Genomic DNA, 13915 nt, shown 5'->3' with positions numbered 1-13915 from the left:
TTTTCAGTGTATTTCTGCTAAGCATTTAAGAAATTTATAGGGCTACTGAACAGTGCTGTCACACAGCTTCACCAGGAATGACTCAATAAAAACGGCTCTCCTGCCATTCACAAACCTCTGTGGGTAGATACGATATATTACTAATACTTAATTTTCTTAATTGCTAGCATACTCCATTGGCAACAGTGGCAATGGTGGTAACCGTGTGAACTGTGTTTGCATTTGGGCAGTGCTGGGATTGCACCTTGAAATAGGTTGTATACCTATGCTCACAGATTGCATGCAGTGTGTGCATCACAGGTTGAGATGTGCTGCTTTAATCCTTATTTATTTGTAGATTACACAGAATCACAGAATGGCTGGGGTTGGAAGAGATCTCTGGAGATCATCTAGTCCAACCCACCTGCTAAAGCAGATTCACCAGAGGAGATTGCACAGGAATGTGTCCAGGCAGGTCTTGAATGTCTCAGAGAAGGAGACTCCACAATCTCTCTGGGCAGCCTGTTCCAGTGCTCTGTCACCCTCAAAGTAACGAAACTTCTCCTGATATTCAGATGGAACCTCATTGTTAGCATCAATGATTAAACAAATTGCAGAATTATGAAGTTCTCTGTGGAGACAGCAGTTATATACTAAAGAATGACTCTGGCATAAGACAAGAACCTAGAATGGAACAGTGGATTGGATGGCTTAGGCAAATAAGAAGCTTAAGCTTCACCTCAGATCTATGAAATCAATACAAATTGACTACAATTTGATGTGATCATAGATTCAAAGCAAAAAAAAAAAAATTTCTTATATATATATAATAGATCCCCTTGCTCCCTTTACTGGCTTGTTTTGAAAGTGATAAGTTCAATTGTGCATTTTTATTATAATATCAAATGAGCAGTGCACATAAAGCTGTATTGTTCCCAGTGTAGGAAGGGCAAGATAATTTTTTTTTTTAAGATTTACTAGTGGTTGTTAGCAAAGACAAATGGTAGTAGACAACTCCTCTGACACTGGTTGCTGGTAAAACAGAGTGGTCTTAGCAGCTTCCGCTCGTCCAAAAGCTCTTGAATATTTTGTTGAAGTTGAGTGTGACTGTTTCCCAGGCTCAGCTCAAGATTGAAATATTTAGTAAAATGTAATGTAGTAGAATTTACCGCTAGTAATGTGGTTCACTCGAAAATGCTTTTGTTCTCACTTGTCAGAAGAATTTTAATAACAAAGCACTGTACTGAAGTTGCATGTTAAAAGGCTTGAATTGTTTTTCCGTCACCTTGGAATGCTCTTCATAATTTTTATTCTTCGATAAGTTTGAACAGTGGAACATTGTCTCACAATAAGGCCATTCATAATACTGGATACTTCTTTAAACCTGAACTAAAAGTAATGATTAGATGTAATCAAGAATGGCAAAAATGATACCTTAATTTTGCATCTTAATGAATATGTGATTGGTCTGATTTTGGCTGACTCTTTTTTTCCCCTTTGGCATTACAGGAGAGCCCTCAATCTAGGAATACTTCGAGACCCTGGATCAGAGGTTGAAGACAGACAATATCAAATAGATCTTCAGTCCATAAACATTGGTACTGCTCATTGGAATCAGTTGAAACCAGAGAAGGAAAACGGAAAAGGAGGGGTTTTGACAGAGAGCGAAAGAAATTCTCAAAATCCAGCACTCGAATGGAACATGGCCAGTAGGTAGGAAGGTTTTTAAAACTTACTTTTTCTAGATTTACATAGCACAAACACTGTAGATACCATTCCAAGTATATCCAAATCAAATATTCTGTATTGTTTTTGCTTTACATTACAAGCAGATTTCCATGGAGTTTTGGGTTATACATTTGAAATGCATATTACTATTATTACACTGTAGTTACTGTCTAGTGCCTTTGTTTCCATTATAAGCTCTTTTCTGATTGGCTTACTGTACGTCCGTAAAAATAACTCCAGGGCTGAGACTTCAGCTTCTCAGTTTACAATGGGAGGTTTGGGGTATGTTTTTTTGTTTTGTGTTGTTGTTTTGTTTTGTTTTTTAAACTTCTTTTGTTTGTATTTTTATGAAGCTTGAGTAAAAACAGCTTAGACATGTCTAAGTTAGAGGAAGATACAGTAGAACATTTCCTATTGGTTCTGAATTGGTTTTTGCACTTCCCTAACTAAAACCAGATGAATTTGGAGAATTAGTTACTTCAGCTGAGTCTCTGTTATTGTGTATTGTATGATATGTGCACGCAAAGCCCCACCCTCTAGTTAAACAGGGTTGAAAAGCAAAGGATGCAAACATTTGCATGGTATTTTAAATATTAAAGTTTTCAATCTAAAATAGGGGGATTTAATTGGTAATTTGTGAAAAATTGAAAATTTTATCTTGGTTTTAATATACTTTTTATACTTAAAAATTCATACAGGTTATTTAAAACTAAGTTTTTATAGACTATGAACCAGTGAGATTTCTCTTTTCAAACTGACAGGAATGAGGTCTGCTGACCAAGAGCAAGCTTTCAAAAGTCATTTTGTGGATTTAGAAGCATTTTTGCTGGAACAAAATGTGTGCATAATTTTGTGGCACCTAAGATACGATTCGTATCTGAATTGAGGGACCAGTTCCTAAAAGTGATATAGAAAACCAGGCAGATTTATAAAGAGAGGAAAAAATTGAACTATTGCTGGTTTGATTTTTCAAAAAGGGGAACATGAGAGGACTCTCAGAGATTTTCCTAAAGTGAGGCAGGTTGTAGCAAAAGAAGCTGCTTGAGAATGGCACGCAGACTGAGCTTTGTGAGGGATGAACTGACCAAGAGAGCAAATAAGGTCACTCTGGAGGAGTGAGTGCAGGAAAAAATGTAATCAAGAATAAATTCCAGTTTATGATTGAAAAACAGAGGGCAGGAAAATCTGATCTAACTAAAGTAATGATAAAACCACAAGGAGTGACAGGAGTACAGATAAAAGTTTAAATGCACTAAAAGTATCCATTCATAATTTGTAAGATCACCTGGTTCTTCCCTGTCTTTTAATGTGTGTGTGTGTTTGGTTGGTTTGAGGGGGGGTTGGTTGGTTGATTGGGTTTTTTCGTTTTGTTTTGGTTTTTTTGGTGGTGGTGGTTTGTTGTTGTTGTTTTCAAATAGTATAATTCCGTAGACAGTTTATCTTTTAAATTCTTGGCCTTGAAAAAATGTGTACGACCTTCTAATTGGACCTTGATGTTGGGCAAGTTGCCCATGAAGTTCTTTCCCACAAAACAACATAGAACCACTGGCATTTCTTGAAAGATAAGGAGATTCTGATCTCGAAAGGACTTGTGGCCAGTTGGCAAGTTAAATTAACACAGCAAAGCCAGCCACTGAGAATCTGGCTTTCCTTTTCTTTCACATTGGTGACTGAAATCATATTGCCAGCACACTTTGGTCTGAGCTTTGTGGTTATAGATTTGGATAGGAAGTTGGGTTGGGATTCCTGAAAATACATTAAGGGAAGCAGCTATTACAAATAACTGGAGTTCTCTTTTTTGTATAATTGCGTGGACAATTTTTTTTCCTCAGCAGATTTCCAAAATAAAAATTTATTAGCATATATTTGACAAATAATTGTTTGTTTTGAAATTGCTTTTGAATGAATCTTCTACTTGGGTTTTAAATCAGATCATTTGTAATGGAATACATTAGCTTTTCCTTTCTGGTATGCAATCCTGTATTTTAATTCCAGCTTGAATTTGTTTAAAGAGAAAGTTGGTATGAGTGTTTTCTTGTCCTTTTGGCTTAAAATTTTACATATTTACTACAGTTCTTTTTCAGTACTTTTGCTTTTTAGTTGGCAGTCAGTTTTGCTGCATCTGGGTTTATTTTATGATCTGTGGAAGTGGTGTGCTGAGAACTGGAAGAACCTGCATTGAACTCTGCTATCCGCTGAGATATTTCCAGCATGCACCAAGAGGGTAGCTGCATGGTGTTTTACATGGTGCTTAGTGTTTTCAGGGTGAAGTTTATCTTAAGATTTCCTGCAGCTACCACAGAAGCTTTATTCTTTCATCTATTTGTGATACTGTTTTCTTTTTTAATTCTTTCAGTTTCTTGGGCATTCTTAAGCTGAAAGGTAATGAATGGTTTTTACTGAGTTAATGTAGGGTTAGTTTCTTTTTCTTGTTTTAATATACTTCTGTTGGGTTTTACTTATTGTTTAGATCCAGTGTTATGGTTTATTAGATTCACTGGGATTTAAGATTCTTTTTTGATTCTTTTGATTCTTTTTCTTAATTCTTAGGTACCATGTGGTACAGTAGAGGATCCAACCTGTATCCAATTATTTCATGCAGTTACTTTATAGAAAGCTTCAACATAGATACCAGCCATTCATTTTCCATTCCCATTTCTAAAATCATTATTGTTTTAAATAAATAGTTGTGAAAATTCTAAAGTAGATTATATTGTAATTCAGTCTACTGGGTTGAAATTTGGTCTTGTTTTAAAAATCTTCATGAAAGCCAAATCATTCTACATATAAGATTTATGGATATCGTACAAACACATATTTGAAGCTTTTTGTGTAAATTTATCATTTAAATGATTTAACAGGCTTCACACAGTAAATCCTTCAGTTTTTCCCACCAATTTTTCTGGAGTTCAGTGTTTCTAGTACTTAATATCTCATGCGTTTGAATTTATTAAACTTTTACATTGTAATTTGGAAAGCAAACAATGTTGCTCTGAGATTGTGTTGAGTCTTTCAAGGTGTTTAGCGTAAAATTCTTCAAGAGGCGCTATTGTGAAGTGCTGGTGTGATGCGTTCTCTGCCCCCGCTGGTCACCCCGGGAAGGATGGGGGAACTGGAGCCCTCTGGGAGGGTGGATGCCCTCTCAGAAAAAAAGACATCCAAATGCTGTGGTGTACTGAGGATCAGGGATCATAACTCTTCCCACTATGAAGTGTTTATACTTCACCGTAGATGTTATAAAAAGCTCCCTAATGGTGTAATATATAAAAAAGAATACTGGAAACAGTCAGACAGTTCTAATAAGGTTATGTACAAATGAAACCTGTCCACATTTATTCCCTTTACCAAACAGCATGTGGGGAACTGGGAGTACTTAACCAAAAGAAGTTTTCTTGATTGAAAACTGCTTTTACAGCTTGCAGGTCTCCTCCTCCCTCTCCCTCCTCTCAGTGGAAAAAACAACAGCCCTGAAGGAAATAAAGAAATACATCCTCTCTTGAGGCCTCGCCCCCATCCCTGTGTAATCCTCTGCAGCTCCCAGCAGCAACTTCTGCTTCCTGCAGCCTGAATAAACTCTGGTTATAAAAAAAAAAATTAATTGAGCTTAAAAGCATTACTTCTCTGTGTGGTAGTGAATTGAGTGTGGCAATATACTGCATTATAGTTTTGTCCCTGGCATAGCACCATCTGGAACAGCTCTCTGCGACTCTCATTGAGTATGTCAGGGAGCCAATGATCTGTTGTACAAAACTGAACAAAATACCACTTCTCCTTTGAAAGGATCCTCAGAAAGGTTTCCTGCAGATTTTTCTTTAAATAGTTTTCATTTTCATGCTTTTTTTTTTTTTTTGAAATTTGAAGTGCAGCTTGCCAACTTGTAATAAGCAAGACCAGAAAAAAGTGGTCTGTAGATCCATGTGTAAGGAAGTTGGGGCATCCCTGTGAATCTTTTGAAATGAAATGAAAATCCAATACATTTGTATTCAGTCTTGTATTTCAGTTGCTGTTTATTGTACCTGAAGTCATGCTTGTATTCATACTGTAGAAAGCTTTACTCAATAAGGTGGACTATGTTATTTTCTGCATTAATCCACAACAAAGAAATGTTGCACAGCATTCTTAATGAGATGAAAATTAGCTTTATTGAGGCATAATTATATAACAATAATCATTCTGTACGGCCACGTGGTATACGTTTGTTCATTGTCTGATTTTGGTCATTAGATAGTTCCCAAAATGTTGCTATTGCTGTTTCACTGTCTCGCAGCGTCGCTGCGACACCTCCGAGAACTGAAGGGCTGTGAAGGGTTCTGCCCGCTGGGAGGGGGAGGTCTGAGGCATGACAATGTCATTAGTAATTAGATATCCTGATACATTGTGGATCAGGGATTACATGATATGTACAACTACACAGGAAACCTGCAAGCGAAAAATATTTCAGAAGTCCTAACCAACATAACACCTTTGGTTTTGCATGCCTCACACTACTAGAGAACACCGATTATGTGGCCTGTTCTGCGCTAATACTTGGATTTTTTTGCTTTTTCAAGTCACAGAATTCTCTGTGAGGACTCATCTGTCAGTAGATAGTAAATTAAATGGCATAAATGAGCTCTTGATTGACATTCATGCATTGAATGTAAATTAATTTCTCTCTGATCTATGAATTTTTTAATTATATAAAGGCTCAAACTCTAAATTCCATAAGGTATTATTAAGAAAAAAAGTTATAAATAAGAATAAGGCAACTATTTCAAGTTGCACATCTAGGTTTTGTTTAGCTCTTAGTGGCCAGTATTTTCTATTGTTTTGATTAGTTTTTCCACGTAAGAAGCCCAAGTTATAGTCCTCCTTCGTGCATTTTCACGGCTCGTCCAGTCTCACATCATCACATCTCCTTGATTAGTGCAACATCATCTCTTTGGCAGTCCCTCCTCCTCATATAAATTCCACGTGCTTCTAAGTGCATGTAATCAAATACTGATGATTTGATTTGATGTAAGCAAATATTGTTGCTTTGATTACGAAATTCTGTCCTTCATGTTTTTTTTCTCTCTTCTTCCCACAACATTTTTTGTCATATTATATGTCTTTGCTTTCACGGTACTTCCAGACTTCTGTCTATCACTTTCCCCTTATGTATATTCTTTCATTTGCTTTTACACATCTGCACTCACTGCTCATCAGACCTCATCATACCAGTTACGAAGGCTGCTGCGTTTAATTTTCAAAGCAGCACTTTCTTGCTTGCTCCTGGGTTAACCTATATGTTATAAAAGGCACTTCCTGTGAACATTCACAAGGTTGTTGCAATGCCTTCTTCCAAATCCTTCCCCAAAAATTCGTTTGTGTTATATCGTGATATAAAAACTCAATGGACAGCTTTCAGGTTACTGCTGTATGGATATTGTTGCCTATAGTGCTGTTGTTCCTTTTTGCTTCCCTGTCTACAGGTTTGGTTTCTCTTATATTTAAATTTTAAGCCTTTGAGGACAGAGACCATTTTTGTGCTGTGCTTTGACAATGGGAGTCTGTGGTCCGTAACCAGAGTTCCTGTTATTTGGCACATACAGCCCAAAGTCAGCGCACCTCCAGGCCTTATCACAACTGCTTTGCTGCCTTGGTGCTTTGCGTTAGCATACGGTCTTTCAAATGTGCTGTACTTTTAAGTGTAGATGATCAACTGCTTTAACATCTCTAAAAGTACTAGCTTTTCCTTTTTTTTTCCAAGACAAATATATAACAGATGCATAAATGAACCATGGAATGAATGTGCTGCAGACATAGAGCCATCATTACGCTCTTCACAATCAAGTTTTTTCATAAGCTCATGTGGTGTACACCTGTGTTAAGTTAACAGTGCACTTAGGTGCAGTGTGGAAGACTTAATAATTCAAAATGGAATTTGTTTCTTTGTTCCTTTTGTGCTCTTTCTCATATCCTCTCCTTTCATTATTTACTGTGCTCTGTTTGCCTTCTGTTTGTACTTAACAATTATTTTACTAATACTTGATTTGGCTGAGCTTCAAATTCACCAGCTAGAAATGCAGAAACTAGTAAGTAGAGCAGGACAGGGATACCATGTCAGGGTGATTTTTTTTTTTTTTTTAAGAATTTTAAAAAAACATCAGCCATCAATCTGTATTACCAAAAAAAAAAGTCCTTTAAGATGCAGTGTACTGGGTATCTATTAGAATAATATTTGAAAATTAAGAAAAGGGGAGATATATATGAGCTGAAAAATAATTTGAACAACAGTTGAAGAGAGCCAGCTGTGGATTTGGGGGTCAACAATTAACTTGCTTTTACAGCTCTGTTTCTTATATTGAAATCATACTTCCTAGAATTTTTATGCCTCTTCAAGTGGAAGTTTTCTAATGTACAGCTGTGTGTTATTTTATAGAATTGATCTACTACTTAGCTCTTTATTTTCCTCAAAAACAAAGGCATTTCTTTCTCATCCTATTGAGAAGGGGAAATAGGAGTTGGGTAGAAAGCCATCTGGTTTAAATATAAATTGAAGGTGATGGCAGGGAGAGAAGCATTTGTAGAAGTAGCAAAATCTAAGACCATTTTCTTAGTTGAAGCTGTATGCTAACCACTAGCTGGTCTGCTTTCTAATTTTAAGATCTAATTAGGCTAATCTTGCTTTAAAAAAACATCATTACAGATCAGCAAAGCTACAGCTGACTGAAATGTAAAAGCTTTTGATGTAAGATGGTAATTTTCTCACACTCACTAATTGGCTTGCTCTTAAGTATGCTGCATACTACTTATGGTAGTGTGCAGCCTGCTCAGCAGTGTTTGTGAAGGTCATTTGAAGCAAAAGTTTATTAGACTTATGCTCAGTAAATACTAGCTCTGTGCTCCTTAGCATCTACTGTTAACTTGTGTATACTGTTGCCCTAAATAAAAGCTTTAAGGCTTACCCACATCTGACAGTTTATATTCCCTTATAGGTCACTGTGTTTTCTACATGTTTTGAGGACAATTAAGCAAATTGTTAGTAGAATTTGAAGCATCAAAATAAAAATAGTCTAAGCAGTAAATTTTCATCTATGGATTCTGAATCTTTCTATGTTGACTGAATTACAGTCAAGTTATAATATCTGTTTAATTTCTTATCAGCCTAACTCTTGGCCTACAAACAATCAGAATTTGCAGTTGTGTATATTTCAACTTAATCCCTTTCAGAACCATTACCTTTACTAGACCATTGTGCTGGCTTGAATGAAAATGAGTTAATTTTCTTCACACTGTTAGAAACCTTTCTTTTTCATAGCTAGTACAGTCATTATTTGCATCTAGTTTGAGAACAAGAAGGTAACACCCTGGGACAGAGTTAATGTTTTTAATTGCTCTGGTCTGAGAGCCAAGGACATTCTGAGCGCTCTGCCTGCACGTGTCAGGCATCAAGGAAGCGGGGCATGGATGGGGCAGAGCTTGACTGACACCCAGACTGAGCAATGAGAGTATTCCATCCCATTAGCCTCATGCTTCGGATTTAAGAAGAGTCAGGGTCTTGCGGTGCTCTCTCGCATTCTCTTACTTCTTCACTTTCTTCGCTTTCTTCGTTGGAGCCAGGACGGTACAGGGGAGTTCTGTTCGGACTTGCATTAGTTTGGCATTTTTGCCATCCTGCCATTTGCAGAGGCCTCTGGGCCTTTCTGGCTTTTTCTCTTTTCTCTCTCTCGGATCAGCTGTTGGGACCAGGTGCTGCTGCCTGGGACCAGCTGCTCAGTGTGGACAGAGTTCATGAGGAATTGCATTGAGTATCTTTTATTTTATATTCTATTTCTATTTTATGTATATATATATATATATTTACTAGTAGTGTATTAGTATTTTATTTTATTAAACTGTGTTTATCTCAATCCAAGTTTGTCCCTTCCCTTTTGATTCTCTCCCCTATTTGGCGGGCGAAAGGCGAGTGAGTGAGCAGCCGTTTCAGTTGTATTGCTAGCTCAGGTTAAACCACGACAACCATGTATATCGATGCCTGTTTTTAATCAAGAGATTTCATTACCTATTCCACACGCAGTCAAGAGATAGACATATAACCATATTGTTTAATGACAGTAACATGGATAACTCCAGCTGATTGCAAGGACTAATTTCAGAGTTCATGTGTTTGGTGCATTTGTGCAATTTCTGCTGCATCTTCTTTATTGGAGACAGCAAGATTAAAGTTAATGTGAGGACACCAAACTGATACACAGATATGTCTGAAGAGTCCTGCACAGATCTGTTCTCTTCTCCTATATGGCAGTGTAGTTTGGTCTTATACCATGGTAGATAGTTGCATAAATTAGTGTATGCTTTCAACTTGCTTTGTTTCACAGTTGATAATTTTCTACGCATAGGGAAACTTACTTTAGAGCAATAACTTTTTGATTATATTTAGAGTTCTCCTTGGTGAAATGCAGTTTTTTAGCATTTCTAGAAATGATGATAGGTAAAAAGAATTATCAGATAAACCTATCGTGATGGCAGGGTTCTCCTAGGAGTTTCAATTGTATCCTGTCTTAGGTGCTGAGCACCATCTTGATCTCATTACATTTTTTGTTCTTTGATCAGAGGCTCTCAGATGGCATTTTGTGGCAATAGTTTATTTGACCTGACCCAGAAGATTCTGGCAATTTGGAATGTGTTGTCACAAGCTATTAGTGATCCATCTATAACAGGATTGTCCCTCTAGGCTTAGTAAGGGAAAAAAAATAAACACCCAGCTGGAAAACCATTGTAATTATCAGGTTTAATGGTGCTAATATTCTTGGCAAGCAAACGTTGATATTTAGATTAAAAGGTACCAACTAAGAACAACCAGTGACAGAAGCAGCGGAGGAAAACTGACATTCCTCCATTTTCAAGGTATTTTAAACATCTTGGGCAGTAGTTATTATAAAATTAATGTTTGAGGCCTAAAGTTTTCATGGGGTTTGCTAGTTTAATTTTTCATGTCACTGATATTTGTGTCGCTTTTGTGCAGAATTTTTTCACTTCAGAGTCATAATGTATGAATTCAAATGTTACACAGGCTTCAGGACAGGTATTCACAAAGCGAAGGGCATCCACAGGCAAGTTTGAAAAATACTGATTATAAAGTTTATATCTTTGTTCAAATTACTTTGTATAGTTCATTGAACAGTAGAAGAAGCTATCTCAAATGTCAAGCTTGTCTACTTGGAGATGGGCTGAAGAGTTAAATATTTGGTCATACTTTTTCTGTGAAGGTAAAAGTTTGCCTTCAGGATGTGAATTAACATGATTTATAGTGATATTTAATGCTTATTGAGGTAGCAATCAAATGCCAAACTGGTATTGAAGCAGTTTTATACTACATGCTGGATGTAAAGAAGAATCTGAAACGTTTTTGCCACACAAGAATTTATAATGTGTTTTAATATTTTCTTTTTTTTTTTCTTTTTTTTATTTTTTTTTTTTTTTTTAGCATAAGGCGGCATCAGGAAAGGAGAGCAATTTTAACTCCGATTTTAACAGATTTCACAGTTCGAATAACTGCAGCTCCTGCAATTATTTTTACAAAAATTGATGCTGCAGAGAATTTACACCCAGAGGTCAGTACAAAATGTGAAACGCAATAGTGTAATTTTTAATATGTTGATAATCTTACTATTGTACTGTTCCACCATTTTAAGGTCCAGGTCTTTTCAAATACAGAGATCACCAACTGAAAAAACAAAGACGTGCATACACACACACTCACAAACCCAGCGCTAATCACTAGCTGAAATGTTCTTTATCTGCTGGAGAAAGGATTTGCATGAAGAGTTCAATATTAAAGGTAGCCTGTCCAGAGGTAGATAAACCTGTTTGCAACTCAGACAGTGGGAATCCTTTAATGATTTCCAGCAATATTTTAATAAATATTTGTGATGGAAGGGTGTTGAGAAGAGGTGCTATAGTACAACATTACAGAACATTCTATTCACAAGCTTCACATAAAGAAGCCTCAAAGTGTAATCTTCTATAAGAAGAAAGTTGAGCAGAGTTCTTTTAGCCAGATTTTCAAGCCTACAAATTTCCACACAGCATCCATCCCCCAACCATTACTGTGGGTACTTCAAGGTATTCCAGATTTAACAGTCACTTTAACCAGTGGGCTGTGGGTCAGCTTGTTAATGATTAGTCTGTGAAGAACGTTACATACAAAAGGTATTGGCTCACTTTTTGACATGAGTTTGTAGCTTAAGAATTAAAAAAGTTTTATGTAGTGGAAATATCAGAAAGTTTTTGTCAGCTCACAAGGAGTATTTCTCATAACAGCTGCCTCCTGGGAAAAGCAAAACTGGTACAAGAGCATAAAGAGTATTGGGTGTGGATTGCAACGTATAATAGGTGTACATTATTGGAAAATAATAGGTAATGGGTATAGAAAGAAAAAATTGACAGCTTCATGTTTTGTGTAAAGCATCATCACAAGGGCGGATGGAAAATTATTTAATGTAAAAACAAGTAGAAATCTTGGAACATGGCCGGGATGCATAGAATTCATTCAAATTAAAAAAAAAAAAAAAAAAAAAAAAGAACAAAACAACTCTCTGAGCTTTACTAATGCCTATGTTCAAGAATGTCAGTGTTCTTCATGCATACATTCGTCTTGTTATCTGTTCCCTGGGTGACATTCACTGATGAAGGGAGAGGTCTAGTTAAGCTTTTGAAGAGCTTGAACATTGTGCAACCTTCTCATGAGAAGGGGCAGTACTTCTACTGATTAAGCAACCATTTTGCATTGGTTCTGGTTTTCATCTCTTTAGCACTTGCCAACAGTGGCGAAGAGCTTTTTATGTGCTAGATAACACCAAAAAAACAGTGGCCATCCAATTAGCTTTGCCAAGTTATTAATAATGGTTTACAGACAAAGAGAAATCAATTAGGTTGGTTATCAGTGAGTTCCAACACATGATTTCATTATAAATCTATCAGAGTTTATGTTAAAAAAATATATATACATACTTTTCTTGGAAGGAAAGGAGAATTGCAGTCATTGCCAGGAAATGAAAAAGAAAGCCTGACAGTCCACTGTTTGATACTACCAAGAGATGGAAACAAGACCTCACACATGAGATGCATTTCTTCCAAAATTTGTTTTAATAGTTATGCTGTTGAAAGCAAAGCAAAGAATGAGCTGCATCTTTTTTAGAAGCCACTTCCTCCTAAAAAGGCCTGATTGACTACAGCAGAGAATCACCATATAGTTATATAGAAGCTGAAAATTATTTCCCAAATAGCTGTTATCTGGTATTTTCCTTTGATTTTTCCACAGGAAATTTTGGTGTGTGGTCATTCTTTGGAGGTGAATGTGACAACAAACCTGGATTTCTTCCTCAGTGTGGCTCAAGTACAACTTCTTCAGCAGCTGGTACAAGCCAATATGATTGGACTAGAACCTTCCAGTGGCACCACAGAGGTAGGTTTTCCCTGGTTTGCAGCTGGTTCTGTTAAAGCACTGTAGCTGTTTACATCATCTAGACAAAATTATATAGGTAAATGAAATATGTGTATTATTGTTATTTGTGTTTGGTCAGCTTTAAAGTGCATTCTAATCTTGTTTTAAGAAATAGGATATGTTATTTTAACAAAAATATTATTCAGTAAATTGGACTAAGGTGATTCTGCAGCATCTTATGTACAAGGAGAATTACCTTATGTAAAGAGAGAATTGTCTTATGTAAAAGATAAAGGAAATTAACTTTGAAGTAGGTTTTTGAGGTTCTTTGGCATTTAATTTTAACTTCTATTGAAGCTTTGGCATCTTCTTATGAGTTCACTTGCTACAGTGTGTGCTTCACTAAAGCCAGTAAACTATGAAATTTTCATTGTGCCTGGTAACCACTGTCTTTTCTTGATCCACCTCTGACTGTGCTCATACTTCTTCAGTAAGAATGGTGATGGTTCCTTCATCTTCTGAAAAATTTATCTTTCCTTTTTTTCTGGAATTTTATGGTGTTCAGCCGCTATCTCTTGAATTTGTCATTCTTCTTTATTTTCTGGAAGTTGATACCTTAGTTTGCACTACAGGCCGGTCACTGGTTGTGACAGACTTGGATGTTTAAATTATTAAACTTCTGGGCTGACAGAAAAAAAAAAATATATAGGAGAAATGAAAGTGAAAACTTTGCTGTAAGAAGAAAAAAAATGTATTTTTTTATCTCCAAAACCAGAAATCTAGTCAGGCTGACAGCAT

The 13915-nt window shown here is 36.3% G+C and overlaps 1 protein-coding gene across 10 annotated transcripts in view; it reads left to right on the top strand.

Annotated features, from left to right (window-relative positions):
- Positions 1 to 13915, top strand: part of VPS13B (vacuolar protein sorting 13 homolog B) — a 455756-nt gene that overhangs the window by 289856 nt on the left and 151985 nt on the right. For all 10 annotated transcript variants that reach the window (XM_082046868.1, XM_082046872.1, XM_082046866.1 and 7 more), the window contains 3 exons: positions 1489 to 1692; positions 11159 to 11285; positions 12995 to 13138. In XM_082046868.1, the coding sequence (XP_081902994.1) occupies positions 1489 to 1692; positions 11159 to 11285; positions 12995 to 13138 (475 nt within the window). The remainder of the gene's footprint in view (positions 1 to 1488; positions 1693 to 11158; positions 11286 to 12994; positions 13139 to 13915) is intronic.

The sequence above is a fragment of the Streptopelia decaocto genome (genome assembly GCF_964273445.1).
Source record: "Streptopelia decaocto genome assembly, chromosome: 2".
NCBI classification, from domain to species: domain Eukaryota; kingdom Metazoa; phylum Chordata; class Aves; order Columbiformes; family Columbidae; genus Streptopelia; species Streptopelia decaocto.
This window is presented reverse-complemented; position numbering and strand designations above follow the sequence as displayed.